This window comes from Acomys minous, assembly GCF_964271855.1.
Source record: "Acomys minous genome assembly, chromosome: 1".
NCBI lineage: Eukaryota > Metazoa > Chordata > Mammalia > Rodentia > Muridae > Acomys > Acomys minous.
In genome coordinates, this window is record NC_140483.1 from 141,098,097 (window position 1) to 141,115,141 (window position 17,045).

General features: G+C 41.2%; 1 protein-coding gene across 1 annotated transcript in view; it reads right to left on the reverse strand.

Moving 5' to 3' along the window:
- Window positions 1-2,988: 2,988 nt before the first annotated feature.
- Window positions 2,989-17,045, reverse strand: part of CFAP206 (cilia and flagella associated protein 206) — a 40,125-nt gene continuing 26,068 nt past the window's right edge. Inside the window, exons 12-13 of the mRNA XM_084800115.1 lie at window positions 6,222-6,365; window positions 2,989-3,441 (exon numbers count right to left, since the gene is read on the reverse strand). Of these exons, the coding sequence (XP_084656241.1) occupies window positions 3,211-3,441; window positions 6,222-6,365 (375 nt within the window). The 3' untranslated portion in view covers window positions 2,989-3,210. The remainder of the gene's footprint in view (window positions 3,442-6,221; window positions 6,366-17,045) is intronic.

Consider the following 17,045-nt stretch of genomic DNA (forward strand, 5'->3'; position numbering starts at 1 on the left):
TGGAATACAGATGTGCCCTTAGTACACACTTTAATCCTAAACCATGAAGGTAAGGTTAGTTTATAGAAGGAAGCAGCCATGTTTGAAAGTGACATCTAATTGAGGGACAAAGTGTTGAATCAGAGAAAGATTTGACAGAATAAGTCAGGGATAGGATACACTCAACTCACATGAGAACAGGACAGGAAAGAGAGGCTCCTTAAGAGCAACACAGGGAGAGTGAGTTTTTACCATGAGTTTTCAACCAGGACAGTTTTAGAGAAACAGATTGCAGAAAGAACAAGCCGGACACAGGTAAAGATAGAATGAGCCCAAGAATGAGAAGGAGCCAGAAGATAAAACATATTGCCAGAATTAGTTTGAGGCCAGGCAGAGCAATTCAGTCAGAAGGGAAGAGAAGCCAGTTTGAATCAGTCATCTTGGAGAGGAGTTCGGGATGGAACATCTGAGTTGAACCAGCCAGTGAGAGTTCAAAAAGAGCTAGAAAGATTTGGTAACAGATCTCATCTCATCCTCTCATCTGAATAAATAAAACACCATTAACAAGCAGTTTTCTTTGTCTTGCTTATTTCTGTTTCTGTTCAGGTGTAAGTCATTAGGATGTCTACAAAGGAAGCTCAGCATATCCATAATATAGTGAATATTATATCTGCAACGGATATTAATTATATCATGCTACTATAAAAGAAGAACATAGTTTATATTCATTGGCAATAACAGAATGAACTTAAAGAAAAAAAATGAATGTGTAGAAAATAAATAGCTAAAAATTTAAGGAGCCACTAAGGTGTATTCTAACTTGTTAAACATTATAAAGTATAGAGTTGACCATAAAGAATATACATAAAAGTTGGCGAGATGGCTCAGTAGTAAAAGACACTTGCTACAAAAACCTGGCAACCTACATTTGATCCCAGGGACCCACATAAAGGGTAGAAGGCCAACTCCACCAGTGCTCTCTCTCTCACTTCACTGCTGGGAAAGAAACTCATGTCATCTGCAAGAGCAGGGCTAGTTCTTAAATGCTGAGCCATCGCCCCACCCCCAGCCCCAGGTATTTTTCATACTAAACATTTGTTTTTCTCATGTTGCATTTGGTATTTTTATTCATTAGTCCATTCTAACCCCAGTTCTAAGATAATAGAGGCTTGTGTTTATGAATTTGGATGAAGGCTAACTGAAAATAACAAAAATTACAAACCTGAATTCCTAAAGCTTAATAAGTTCTACAATGACCCAATCCCATCCTGCCCTCTAGACTTTGTCTTAACAGCCAGCTTCTTCGTTTTTAAATAAAGGTACGAAAATCACGACAAGACTTGTTTCAGGTTCACCTTTATATAGTACCCATGGAAACTAGATTTCAAGATACCGTCAGAATGACCTTTCCTAGTTCCATCCATTTGCCTGCAAATTTCATGATTTCCTTGTTTTAATAGCCCAGTAGTATTCCACTGTGTAAATGTACCACAGTTTCTTTATCCATTCTTTGGTTGAGGGACATCTAGGTTGTTTTCAGATTCTGGCTATTATAATAAAACTGTTATGAACAAATCCCTTGTATGGTGGAGCATCTTTCAGGTATATACCCAGGAGTGGTATATCTGGCCCTTTTATTCCCAGTTTTCTGAGAAAGCATCAAGTTGATAAGTGGTTGTACAAGTTTGCACTCCCACCAACAACAGAGGAGTGTTCCCCTTTCTCCACATCCTTGTCAGCATGTGCTGTCACTTGAGTTTTTGATCTTAGCCATTCTGACAGGTATAAGATGGAATCTGAGTCATTTTGATTTGCATTTCCCTGATGACTAAGGATGTAAGCATTTCTTTAAGTGTTTCTTGGCCATTTGAGATTCCTCTGTTGAGAATTCTCTGTTTAGCTCTGTGCCCCACTTTTTAATTGGGCTATTTTGTTTGTTCGTGTTTAATTTTTTTTGAGTTTTGTATATATTTTGGGTATTAGTGAATGAGATGTAGGATTGGTGAAGCTCTTTTCCCAATCTGTAGACTGATGTTTTGTTCTATTGACAGTGTCCTTTGCTTTAACGCTTTTCAGTTTCAAGGGGTCCCATTTATTAATTATTGATCTTAGGGCCTGAACCTCTTCTTCTTATCCACGCTGTCTTAAATACCCTTCAATTCAAAGTCCCTCCTACTCATTAATCCCTGTCAGCTGGTTTCTTGCTCCATCCATTGACCAAGGGTTAACGTTATTAAATCCTGTGTACAGAAAGCTCTTAGATTAAAGGTGTGTGCTAGGGCTGGCTGAACCACCCCAGAATCACCTGCTTACAGTAAGCAGAAAGTTCTTGGACTAAAGGTATGTGCTAGGGCTCAACCATACCAGACACAGGGCTTTACAGTTCACAATGGGATCGATAGCCTGCAACAACAGAACATGAACGACACCTCCCTTCTCCTAGTTGTTTTGCTATCGCCTTTCACCTGGGAACTTTCTTATTCATTAGTTAGTATTACAAGTGTATAAGAGTAATAAAACTGTACCTCTAAAGTGTAAGAATTCACAGGAGCCCAAAGCACAATGGCTTACAGGCCAAATAAGGACAAAGAGTTTGAGGTGGGAAGGCTCTTATGCCTCAGGCTCTGAGTTAGATAACAAAATAAACTTGAAGGCTCAAACTGGAAAGCCAGCCAGTGTTACCAGATATTCTGATTTTTTTTTCTCAAGGAGCCTGAAATTCAGATATAAGTATCACATCTCCCGGTTTTAAAAGGCATAATGTGGATGTTGACTTTAATTGTTCCAGATAGTAAGGCTCATTATAGGGACATCTGTGTCAGCACTGGCTAGCTAATGAAGCAGAAAGTGATGTGTTTTAGAATAAAAGTTATTGTTCAGCATTTTGTAGGAGTTTAGAAGTAGCCTCTATCCTAGGGCTAATCATCTTATACTGTTATCTAACTGTCACTGTAATTTCTATCTTGATGTTGCTAAACTTTTTATAAAAGATAAAACAAATAAACGGACAGCGTTTTACTTGTCAATTTTAATAGAACGAGAAATGTGCTACAGAAATTGCTTTTAGATTTTTACAGCAGTCAGCCAAAGTGTGTGGGACTCTAATACACACTCACAAGACCAATGACTATGCCAACCCCACAAAATCAACTTTGTGCATTTATAGTACTTTGAACTCTTTTCCATACTTTGTACAGAGCATCTTCTTTTAAATCTCCAAATTTTCCATCTCTATGTTTCATCCACTGCTCTGGTTAAGTTTACCTTTATCCCACGGGTTCTTTTGCTTTGTCCCCCACGCAGACCAGCTATGAAAATCTGGGGCCTGGGCACTCGGCTGCTGCTTTCTCGCTTGGTCTGCGTGCTGGCATCCTTCAAAGGGTACACCTGTGAAGAGTTGTCTCTTCTCATGTGACTAAGGTCAGTTTGTACAGAGTGAGTAATTTTCTGGCGCAAATTAGCCTAGATGGAAAGCAAAAATAGGGATTAATATTTCTCTAAAAAATAAATAATGTAAAAATAGTATCAAGCACTTAGTTAATATTTAACTTTTTCCCCCATTCCACAAATAAACATTACATTTTCTATAATGGTGGTGGTGATGATGATGATGATGGTGATGGTGGTGATTATTATGATGATGATTATGATGAGCTTGAGATGTGTGTGATATGACTGAAGGCATGTCCATTCCATGGTGTGCATGTGGAAGTCAGAAGAAAACTAATGTTAATTCTTTCTTTCTATGGTAGTTTCTAGGAATTGAACTTATCAGCTTGCATGACAACTTTCTGAATTATCCTAATGAACCAAATATTTCATTTTTCTATGAAACATTAGAACACTAAAAAATCAAGAACAGAGTAAGAAATTAAGACTCCTTTATGACAATAGAAAACATGTGACCTGATGAAATTGAGCCTAAAGAAAAATGCACAAGATTGAGTTACAATGATCTCAGTTATGATTTTAAATGTTCTTATGACTACCTTAGTACTAACTTTAAAATTCATACAACTTGGACTTTTTAAATTATATATTTATTTATTTATTATTTATACAGTATTCTGCCTGCATGTGCCCACAACCAGAAGAGGGCACCAGATCTCATTATAGATGGTTGTGAGCCACCTTCCTTAGGATATATTCGGCTTGTAAATGAAGATTTCAAGATGTATAGTGTATTTTTAACATGAGCTTCACCCTATGCTGCTAATATTAAAATGTTTTCAATTTACACGTTTTTCAATTTGCTTATGTCTTCATGCATAATGAGCACACAAGAGTCTCAACAGATCACATAGAATAGCAGCCATGGCGGATGAGGACTAGAAGGTACAACTTAGCAATGCGGGGGGTTGGGGGGTGACTGGCACATGGAGAGCCCTGATTTGATCCTCAGCTCCACAAGGAAAGGGGGAAGAGAAGAAATAATAAGGAAACAAACAAAACAAAAAAAATTAAAATAAATGAAAGAAATAATAAGGTTCTGGAAAAGGGCAAAAACAGATTATCATGGGCACTAGAGCATATAAAGCAAAGGAGGGCAGGCCTAATAGTTCAGTGTAGGATAGATTAAGCTTTGTCGCAGGTGGAAGCAGTCTTGACGGGCTTTACCCTTGGGGCACACCATGAATACCTTGTGAGAGACTGTTTGGAGCCTTCCTGGGCTTGGAATTCAGGAAGCCTACCTAGGAACCCCACCGTGGCTATTGTTTTCCTAATTGACCCTCGAAGGGAGAAGGGACCGCCCTTTGCATATGACTGGGAAGAGGTAGGGGGAGGGAGGAAGAAGGCGCGGAGAGAGAGAAAAGGCCCAGACCAGCTCGTGGGACTGAGACACCTAAGGACCCGTCCTGCCGAACGGATTCCAGGAGGTTTTAATCTTCTGTCCCTTTAACCTTTTTTTTTCCTTCTGGTATATGCTAGTTGGGTTGTATAATAAAGTTTAATTGTTAATAAACTGAGACAACAGTTCAGAGTCTGGACCATTGAGCATCCGAATCTCTTTGCAGCAAGTGGGGAATTCTATTGAGCTGAATATGGATGAGAGCCCCAAAAACAGGCTTCAAAGGTAGGTGCCTGCTACGCTTAAAGTGACCCAAGATCCACAGGATGAGAAAGCACAGTGAGGAACAGAATGGGACAGCACGGGATATAGACGTGTACACATCTGGATATATACCCACACGGAGGAGGCTGAAGTTAAGGCAGGGGCATGGTGAATTCCAGAGCTACACAGTAAAAACCTATCCTAAAAGGGAAAGAGGATGCTACAGTATCTGTGGTCTGACAAAAAGGGTTAAAAAAAGAAATAGGAGGAATAGGCTGAGTTGTTGCTATTATTTTTTGTTCTGTTTTGTTTTCTGGTACAGGGCTAGGGTTAGGGTTCTGGTACAGGCAAATACTCTACCACTAAAGCTATGTGTGTAGCCTTTAGTACAACACACACACAGACACACACACACACACACACACACACACACACACACGCAATCTTTGACATAGATTCTTGCTGTTTCAGGCTGCCCATGAACTCACCCTTTAACCTAGGCAGGTCTCAGACTTCCAAGTAGCTGAAAGAATATGCTTGTATGACCAGAGAAAATGTATTCTTTTATTTTTAAGATTTTTAAGATTTATTCTAGTTTTTATTTATGTGTATGCAGCATATGAGTACGTGTGTTTGAGCGCTTGCAGAGGCCAGAAGAGAGTGTCAGATCTCCTGGAGCTGGCAACTGGGGCTGCCCATGTGTATGCCTGAAACTGAACCTAGGACAGCTGCAAGAACGGCACGTGCTCTTAACCACTTAGCCATCTCTCCAGCCCAGAAAATGACTTTAAAGCTGTGAAATAATTAATAACCACTGTTGTTCAGAAACCGGGCGGTGAGCTGGGCGTGGTGCCACACGCCTTTTAATCTCTGCACTCGAGAGGCAGAGGCAGGTAGATCGCTGTGAGTTCGAGGTCAGCCTGGTCTACAAAGCGACTCCAGGACAGCCAAGGCTACACAGAGAAACCCTGTCTAGAAAAACCTAAAATAAATAAATAAATAAATATTAGAAGACAACTTTATAATATATGAAGCTGGCAACTTATAAATTAAGCTAATTACTTTTATGTCAGCAGAGAACTGTGTAGAACTTATTACTTCCATATAAGCAGTTTAACTTACCAACACTATGGGTAACAATATCAAGATTCCCCAACTTACAAACAGTTCAGAAAATACTGTTACAAACCAGTTTTATAGCTTTTCTTCTTAACTCCCATTCGTTCCATTCATATGATCGCACGATAATTGGTGGCAATATGTGTGTATCTGTCTGTGTGCTGTTTTCACACTTCATAATTGGTTTTATATAACGCTTGTCAACATCTCTCATCTAAAGAAATGGAAGTTTGTAATTAGCACTTATAAAAATAAACATTAAATATAAGATAAATAAAATTATTTAGCTATAACTTCTAAAAGACTAGTAAAACATTTTTGGAACATGGAATATACTTGTAAACGTCAGCAAGCCAAATGTAATTGTGTTCCTGCAGAGTCTGTCTTTACGCATGACTTTATGCAAAATTTTTAAATGTCTTCCTATTCTTCACAATGAGGAGTGAAAGTGGAAATAGAAATTAAAACTAGAAACTAAATATTAGGTATAAACCACATCTATTTGCCCTTCCTTGGGATATATTTTTAACTTGGGTTGCCCAAAGTTTTTTGTTTTTTATCCTTATTTGAATATGCTGGTTTTCTCCAAGGACACATGATACTAAGTAATAGTAACTCCAGGCTAACAGCAGTTGATTATGCTGTGCTTGGTGGTGTGAGAGACAGTTAAAAGGGAACTCGAGTCACAGTAAAGTGGGTGAAAAGACAGTAACTTCCCATGGCAATGCCACCAAATATAGATTGAAACTCCTTGTGATATGGTGGTGTAGACAAAAGCATAATGAAAAGCTATTTAACACTATTGTTACACACATCTTTAGGTTACTGAAAAAAACAGCTGTGGATTAAGGAAGCTCAAAGGGGGAAAAAAAAACAGGTGCACAGAGAAAAGCTATGTTTTAATAGAAAACTATGTGATTTACAGAGCGCACACACCTCTCCGGTTAGCTGAATCTAACCTGTCATTTTCTTTAGGCTTTTTAATTTTTAGTGAGGTGTGTGTGTGTGTGTGTGTGTGTGTGTGTGTGTGTGTGTGTGTACATGCGTGCGTGCGCGCATGTGCTCACACACATGACACATTCCTTGAGCACTTCATGACTGCAGTGACGGCGGAGGCCAGAAGAGAACAACGGGTCTCTTGAAGCTGGAGCTACAAGCGATGCTGAGCCGCCAGATACGGGTGCTGAGAACCAGCACCCTGAACTGCCAAGCACTCTCCAGCTCCTTTACAGATGCCTTTTAAATCTTACAGACTCAAATGCTTATCTCCAAGAAAGAAAAGTACACTCTACAATGTCATGTGAAAGCTCAAGTAAAAAATAGATACAAATAGTAAACTGTTTGGAATTAAAAGTAAAAATTGGGGGCTGGAGAGATGGCTCAGAGGTTAAGAGCACTGGCTGCTCTTCCAGAGGACCTGAGTTCAATTCCCAGCAACCACATGATGGCTCACAACCGTCTAGAATGAGATCTGGTGCCCTCTTCTGGCGAGCAGGGGAACAGGCAGGTAAAAACACTATACATAATAAATAAATCATTTTTTTAAAGTAAAAATTGTCCTACATGAGTCAACTCACAAGTTTAAGCTAAAAAAAAAAAAAGATGCTAGAAGGAATTACAAAATGACTTAGAACGCACTGTAAGGGAAATGACTGTTTAAAGGCGTGCGGCCTATCACGGCGTCAGTGCGGTGGATACAGTTCTAAAGCACTAAGTTAATGAGATAAGCTGTTACGAAGGAAGCTGGGAGACAAGTAGAATAAAGCGAAGGCCATGAGGGGAGGTGACAATGAGGGGAGGTGACAAGGACTGCAGCCTGAAACGGGAAAAGAGAACAAATGTGAAACGGGGCCGACAAATCCAATCACTGATTCTCGAAGGAAAGACAGAGAAAACAGTCTAATGGAAGTAAAAATGAATAATAAATATAATACAAGACCCTGGTAAGATGAATCAAAATAAAGAAAGAAAGACTAAAGTAAGTAATATATGGAATTAAAAAGCAGTATAATAGAAGGGGGGAAGGGAATTGTGGGCTCAACGCAAACACAGGTGACATGAGACCCAGTCTCAAAACAAAACGCACAAAGGGTAACAGAAAAGGCTGCACATGGAGGCACGCACCTTTAAGCTCAGCACTTGGGAGGCAGAGGCAGCAGGCCAGGCTGACCTCTGTGAGTTCAAGGCCAGCCTGCTTTACATACCAAGTTCCAGACCAGCCAGGGCTACCAAGTGAGACCCTGTCTCAGAAAACCAAAACCAAGTAAACGGGGCTAGGGGCAATAGTTCATGTGGAGATTAAACCACTTACGGAAGACTACCATGAAAACTTCATGAGAATAATTTTAATAAATTCCTAGAAAAATAAAGCTCATTAAACCTGATAAATTAATAAGTAGGATACTATACCCAAAACACATTTTATAATATTAATTATAGGAATACATGAAATATAAGAAAACCAAGCAAGTCGGTTTAATCTCAAGGTAAAGTTGTTTTAATTAATTAACATATGGTAATTTACAACAAATGGCTGACTATAGAACAAAAGCTAGATCATCTCTCAACAGGTGCAGAAGCAATTTGATATCATCTCAGCAAATGACATAATGGGGAGGGAGGATTTTAGCGTGATAAAAATCCATGGGTGAGGGGGAACCCTGTAACAGGCCATATAAGGAAATGAAAAGGTCCTGTAAGAGAATGACATCCATTCTTATCACCTCTGCTCAGCCCTGTGCTAAGGTTGCTTGTCAGTGTAGTAAGAAGAAAAAAACTGAGGATGTGGGGTAGAGATACAGGCTCACACAACACAGCCCCTGGCATGACTCCCCAGCTGCGGAGAGGCTGAGGCCCATCACTTGCCTTGAGTTTGTTTCCAGTCCGGTTATGACCCCACTAAACAAGCTGGAACACTTTATTACGTCTTCATTTTAAAACTAAGTGAAGAAGATCTGTTGAACTGACATCAAGCCAGGACAATGCATTTGCCAAATGTCCCCCCAAAACAAGAGGATGTTTGCAGAGTTCTGGCAGAGTGCTACCCTCTCACCCCAACAGGAATCTCCTCAACCAGATGTAATGCTCTTCACGTTCATCTTCTGCAAAGAGGTCCAATTAGTAACATATAAAAACCTGCTCTTTGCCCAGTAGAGAAAAAGGCATTAGCAGGCTGGTATCTTACGGTCTGTGTATTTTGGAGTCAAAGCTGTAAGGGTATGATATGGCTACGAATAAAGGCTGGGCACTCTGCTTCCTGACTGAGTCCTTTGCTGGCCTTCATTTCGGTGACGTCCATGATCTCCTGGACCCCAGACTTTCCCAGGGGAAGGAGGAACAAGTAGGGCTAGTATGCATAGGTGACTGTGATGGCTCAATGTCGTGAGCTTAGAACAGGTGACCATCGCCTGGGAGAGGAGTCTTGCTGCGTGAGGACTTCTCTGGGTCAGGCTGTCCTGTGAGCGCAGCTATGGAGAATTATCTTGACTGAGTTAACTGAAGCTGGAGGACCCACCCCTCCACTTTGGGTGGCACCACTCCCTACATGAGAGACCCTGAACCGTGTGAGAGTGGACAGTGTGAGTGGAGTGTTAGCAGGCCCTTCCCACCGAGCCTTCCTGTCTGATCAGCTGAGTAGCGTTTGAATGATTCTGGAGAATTTGGAATATTACAAGTTCAGAGCCAAATTATCTTGAGACATCTTTATCCCTCTTAATACCCACTAATTGCCCTTGTCTGCATGTGATACCGCATCTTTGCGACAGTTAATCAGGGGAAGTTGTAGGGATGTACAAGCAAACACCTCTCATGCCTTCCACTTTGCTTTAATCCATCACTTGGCTTCTCCCTATGTGTTTAAAAAGCAAGTGTCTTACGAAGTTCTTTGCTCTATAAAACTATTAAAATCTTCCTGAGACTGCTCCACACTGGAATCTGTATTCTTAGACCACGGACACTCATATTTGGCTTCAGGATAAACTATGTTTTATTCCCTTTGAGGTAAGAGCTCTGTTTTGAGTCAGCATCTAGGGTGCCAGGATTTAGTGTTCAGGAACAATCTGCTTTTCACTAGAAGAGTCACTCAGGTTGATTCTGGGGAGTTCTTTCCTGGCCTTCTTGGATCTTCATGGTTTACTTGAGGGCTTGCTTGTTTATTTGGAGCTGGCCAGTTGAGGACCCTATTTGGTACATAAATGCCACTTTCGTTTCTGATTTGCTTTCAAGGTGTTTGGTTTAAGGGCTCTACTGTGTTTGCTTGCTGTGAAGGCATCTTGCTTGGTTTCAGACATTGTGCTTGTCCTTTCAGACCTCTAAAGGCATCTTGGCTTGTTAAGCTTCCGAGCAGCTGCTCCCTTCCGCAGGGGGGTGGGTGGGTGGGGGTACAAATAGATATATGGTAAGCCACTGGTTTTATGTGTGATCAGCATTTAATTCAACTTTCAAGTGTAAAAGGTGAGAAAATGTAACTATAGATAAGTTGACTTTATGTCTCCCTTTATGGGGAATAGTTATTGTCTCTAAATAATTTTTTTTTTGTTCATTTAACTAAAAGTCCAAGGCAATAAAATCTTTAAACATCACAAATAGGCAGTTTGCTTGAATTGGAATATAAAATCATCTAAAAATAAACAATAAAATTGTTAATTTACAACAATAAGCGCTTCAAAACTATATATGAGTTAAGAGGAGGAATTTTTTAATTTTAAAGTTTTAGAAGTTAAACCAAGACTAAAGATGAATTCCAAGGACAACTGCTTTCTCATCTCTTCTCTGATTTTGTATTTTACTTCTTTATTTCCTAACAGAGCAAATCTATGTCAAAGAAAGAGATTGCCATGGCCTATTTCAAGGTAACATGCAGAGAGAAAACACATTCCCTGAGTAGTAAAACTTCTCATTTGTAAAAGCTACTTTCATGCTTGGATACCTAATTTTCTCCTTAAGCAGCATTCTTTTCACCCGTGCCCAGGCCTCTATTAAAGTGTCTTTATTACACCAATTAGTCCAAACATTCTTCTTAGCATCTCTACTGGCTTTTGTCAACTTGACACAAGACAGAGTCATCCAGGAGGAGGTAACCTCAACTCAGCAAATGCCATCATCAGATTGGCCTGGAGGCAAGTCAATGGGACATTTTCCTATAATGACTGATGTGGGTGGTGCCAGCCCTGGCCATAAGTTGTATGAGAGAGCAAGCTAAGCAGCATTCCTCCACGACGCGATTTCAGTTCCCGCCCCAGCTTCTCTGACCATGGGAATATGACAAATAAACTCTTACCTCCCCAAGAAGGTCAGTGTTTCATCACAGCAATAGAAGACAAATTAAAAGTGTCAAAAGCCACGAATGCTAACATGGCCTGAGTTGAGGAACTCCACAAGTGACTAAAGATCATGGAGCTCCATTTCTGCTCCCTTGCACCATACAGTCCTGGAGGCTCACGCTGAGGCCCATCGGAGGCACTGTTTGTGTGTGTTGCCCATCTGTCACTTGGCTAGGCACAGCTTGTGTGTTACCTTGGGTCCTTTCGCTTCTGTTTGTATGGCTGGAGACTTAACTATTCCATCAGCTCTCTAGACTCACCTATACCCTCTTCCTGGGCCACAGGAAACAGGACACAACTTTGCTTGAAGTGAGCATCATTATCAAGGGGCTGATAGCCTAGACATTTTAAGCCATGCTCTCTTGCCTCCAAGAGGGTACCCCCAAAACACAAGGAGGAAACTGATTTATCCAAGGCAGCACGTTCTGGATCGGGGCAGCACACTACGAATTGTTGCTTCTGTGTTTTCTCTAAGCCTGGAGTCTTAAACATGCTCTGTGCTTCTCTGCTTTCTTCCTGTAAATCTAATAGCTCAGCGGAGGGAGCTTGGCCAGCCTTCACTTCTGTGATGTTCTGAGGAAGACGTTGGTTTCCATAACTTTTAAGGTCATGATCGATTGATTTAAACTCTCTATGTCCTCACTTGATGAGAGGTTACAAACAACAACTGTTGTTGCGTATCTTTGTCTTTAAGTGCTATGCTAGACAGAAGCACGCCTGATCCATGGGTCTCTAGGGGATAACCTAGAGAGAAAACCAGCCACCTGAGCGTACGTGATGACACACAATTCTGGGTAAAGGGCTGTGTGGGGCAGGCAGGTGTCACCTAATCCAAGGTACACGACAGACATGCACTGCCAAATCCAGACAGGAAACCATATCCCAGACTGGTGCTGGGCCAGTTTAATGATGCAGTTCTTCCTGTTTTTCCCTTGGTACATAAGCACACATTAGAAATACAATTTAGCTTCACTATAAGACTAAAAGCTTTGGCCTAAAGTAACGTTTAAAAAGACATTTTTTTTTTCCAGCTGGACATCATGGTGCATGCCTTTAATCCCAGCACTCAGTAGGCGGACAGGTGGATCTCCATGAATTTGAGGCCATTCTGGTCTACATAATGAGACCATCTGAAAGGGCAGTGGGGGCAGGAGGGGGAGACTGAGAGATTGATTTTCTTTCTTCTTTGTTTTGTTTGTAAGTTTATGAGGTCTTGCTTGCCATAAGCAGGCTGGCCTCAAAGACACCTACCTACCTCTGCTTCCCAAGTGCTGGGATTAAAGATATGCACCACCATTCATGGCAAAGACGGTTTTTTTTTCATCAGAAAGACACATTCACTATGTTATTTACCAAGCTTTAAAAGTCTACAGGTAACACTTGACCTTTTGATCTCTAAAGCTGCTAAAGCTTTCTTATATGTTAGGGGAGGGTGTACGCCTCCTTTTTTACTAGGTACACCTACACTTTATGTAATTGTGTTGTCATGGGTGTCTAAGTAATGTTTTCATGTGTTGTGTCCAAAAAGATACGTAGCAATACAATAAAACTGTGGTCAGTTCAATTATTTTTCTATTCATTTTTACTATGTGTTAAAATATTTTTATTTTTGGCATGCCCTATTAAAATGCACATGTAGGGATTTATAAGTATACTTTGGTGATATATTAAAATTTCTGATATATGTGCTGCCTTATAAACTTAGAAATGCCCCAGGGGCTATGCCTTTGAGCACTAGTCTCTGAGTGGTGGTGCTGTTCCGGGGCCATAGGTCGTGGGAACCTTTGACAGGCGCAGCCTGGTTGGAAGAGGCGAGTTACCAGTGGCAGGCTTCGGGAGCTTACAACCTCACCACATCCTGTGCGTGCTCTCTGCTTCCTGTGTGCTGACATCTGGCATCAGGCAGATCCCTGCTCCTACTGCTTGCAGCCATGCCTCTCCTGACTCTAGTGCCCTGGAAGAGGGAGCCAAGCTGGCTCCTCCCTGACAAGCTGCTTTTGGCTATGGGGGTTTATCACTGTAACAGAGGAGCGACTTCTAGTGCAGGCACAATGAACACCGTAAAACACATTAAAGCTGTGCCTCTGGGTCTGTTTCCTTCATAGAACCTTAAAATACTATTTGCTTATATAAATAGCATTCATTGGATAAGAGAAAGGTTTCATGAACTGTAAAAGGTTAATGTCATACAAATTTTTGATATTTTGAGAAAGATTTCCTTCTAAAACAAAGTTCTAAATAAATTATGTATTATTTAAATTTTATATAACTTATATAATAGTTATGGGTAACATAAAAATCAATACTTCCTTTTCCAGAAATATTTTTTTTTGCGTGTGTGTGACTGTAGGTCACATGTATGGAAGTGCCTGTCTCAAACAAAACAAAACAAAACAAAAGGCAGCATCTACTATTTTTATTTATATTTCTTTATTTTAGGTGTTTCTTAAAATGCTTGTTTTATTTTTAATTATGTGTGGATCTATGCGTATGTGCACAGGTGCCTCCAGTGGCCAAAAGAGGGTGTTGACTGCCTTGGAGCTGGAGTGACAGGTGGTTATAAGCTGCTTGCCATGAGCTGGGAATGAAACTTTGGTCCTCTGCGCTCTTAACTGGTTAGCCATCTCCCCAGGCCCCATTTTCATATGGAACCATTGGCATACAAAGTAGAATTTGGCTATGCTTACAAGGTTCTGATTTCTAACAAATCTGACCTCCATCACTGTTATGAATATTTATTGCATGAAAAAAGACAATCTGGTTAAAAGAAAATTTAAAGCAAAACTATACTGCTAACGGATTTCTATAATGTGCTTTTGCAAGTTCCCTTTCCCAGGTAAATCCAGTGTAATAACCAAACATAAGACAGATCAACTTAGTATAGCACAGATAAGAGGTAAGATCATTTAGACAGAAACCCCATTTTTTCCCTTAAGAATTAGAGCTAGACACCCCCACAAGATGTTACAAGATTGAGCTGGAACAGGGGCTCCGTGGTAACATGAATCTGTATTCCTGGGCCATGGTCACTCACATTAACCACCTCACCCTCTGAGGCGAGTTGTGTGGTTTTGCATCAGAACACAGACCTTCTCAGACCTTTACCGTGGGTGTGATGTGCCAGGCAGCTTTAAGTTCCGGAAACCCTGACATCTGTCTCTATAGTGACAGAATGTAACCGCGGCCCCGTGAGCTGAAATAATCCTGCTCTCCTCCTGTTGATTCTGTGAAGGCGCTTTCTATACAGCCACAGAAACAAAACTAAGAGCATAGGAGGTACTTTCTATAGATGCCAGGGACCGTGCTTTCCGTGACCAATACTTTGTAGTTCTAGAAATGCCTGAACCCCATTCTGACTTGTATGCAGCATCAAGGAGCTAAGCATCTTTCATGAACACTTTCTTGTGTGTAAGTATTCTCTGCCACCACTGTGTGAAACTGGAATACTTGTAGACAATCTCCTATTAATACTTTACAACATGTGTGAAGCTGATTTAGTGTCATGCACAATATGATGTTTCTCGAGGTGGCATCCAATTTTTCCTGCAAGTTTTTTTGTTCTCATTAGGTGCTACCCTCAGCCTAACTACTCAGGGAATTACATTGCTGCCAACATTTTATGTCCAGTTAAGTCCATTTTGGGAACTGTATTTTTTATTGATGTTACTGAAACCAATTTCTATCTCATACATACACTTTTTGCAACAGCAATCAGATTTCCCACCAAGAATTGAATCCTCTTTTTAAAAATTTGTTATTTCATCATATATTATCACAGTAATGGGAAAGAAATCTAAAGCCTGGACATGCAGTTACTCGACACATCCACCTTGAACAAAGGCAACAAACCTATAAGGAAAACCAGTTCCTGGTGGCCTAGCTTATATAAGCCATATGGGACGATTATGATTGCCGAGGGCCTCATGGGTACCATAGAGTAGAAAAAAGTGCAAGCGCAGGCATTAAAGAGGAAGCTGGGAATGGGAGGGGCAGTGTTTGAGGCCCAGGCAGAACTATGTTCACGGCTGAGTTCACACATTGATTTAGTAGACACCTCGAGTTTGGCATGGGGCTTCACTGGCCTCACTGGGCCCCAAGGCTGGGCATCTCTTTATAAAATAGGAGATATTCTGAAAGATCTGAATTATTTAAATTGGGCTCAAGGGTGTCAAGCCCTGAGGAGGAAATGGAAAAAAGAGAAAGGGATTTGGGTTGCTTATTCACGGGCATGTTGCAAGACATTTGTCAAGGTGGAAAAGTGGTCAAAAGTGGGATAAAAATTATTACATCACACCCGTAGTTATAGCAATAGAAGAAACCACATTGTAGTAAAGATTCTTTGCCTAGCCCAGGGCCCTTTCAGCAGCCTGTCACAATGAAAGGCCAGTCTTAGAAGCTGATACAGCAAGATGTCTGGGCCAAACAATTCAAGCTTACATTCCAAGGCCACTGAGTGTGGAGAGATAGAGAGGAGCCCCATTCAACATCCGCGCCCAGGACATGAAGGCTGGATGCCCCAGGGAAAGTGACTCAATTAGAGAGGCTGGAAGAGGGCATTTGCTGCCCCGACGCCAGCGTTCCCAACGTTGCTCTTTTGACAAACAGTTTACAGAAGTGAGGGGATTCTTTTGCCCTCTACTCCATGCTACTGTCTTGTTGTTATTGCTTTCAGCATCTCTCTTTTAGCTGCTCAAGATCGAGTGAGACTTATTTAGTGTGGGCAGGAATGGATCTTCAGAGGTTCCCTCATGCAGTGCTAACCTTTGAGTAGCACAAAGGTGGAAACACATCTGGAAGAAGAGTAAAAACACCAGCCAAGCTGCAAAGAAAGACACCACACATTGGTGGAAAAGGCACTCCCGGAAGCTATAGGGTTATCGAATGAAATCCCAGTGTCAGGAATAAGCAATTTCCCTACGAAGTTGATGACCAGGAAGAGCATCCCAAGGCTTAATAAACATACAGGCTACTGCCATTGCTGTTGGTTGTATGCCAAACTAGATGGCAAGATCTTATTGCCAAAATCACCATACACTTTGACTGCCAGGCATGGAGAAATCAGGCCAGGCCCAAACTGGGTGCTCCCTCCCTATTGGTTGGCTGTTGAAGAGCCAGAAGGCACAATGGAGGCTGCTGAGAATTGTCACCAACAGTCCTGCTCAGTAGTGAACCTTGAATGCTACACTACCAAAATGCCAAGCACAATGTACCTGCTGTGCAAGTGGCACAGGGTTGTGGTTACAGTATGGGCCTTCTGACTGGCTTTAAGAAGCACTCCATCAGGAGGAAGTCACATCTAGTGATGTAAGCCAGAGCTAAAGCTCACAGCTGGGGAAGAAGCAACTGCTTCTGTTTTGTTTAACTGATATGATATGCCTGCCACACTATCTTCTGCCCACTCATCAAAGACTCATAACAGGCTAGGTCCCTAAGAATAAGTGGCTGTAGTTGTGGCTCAGCAGACCAATATTCAGACAAAATACATCCCTAACAAGGCTCAGGAAACACTGGCGAGGAGGAGTGTCAGAAAGAATAAGAGCTAGCGGAAGAGGTGGAGTATTTTGCAGCTGTGT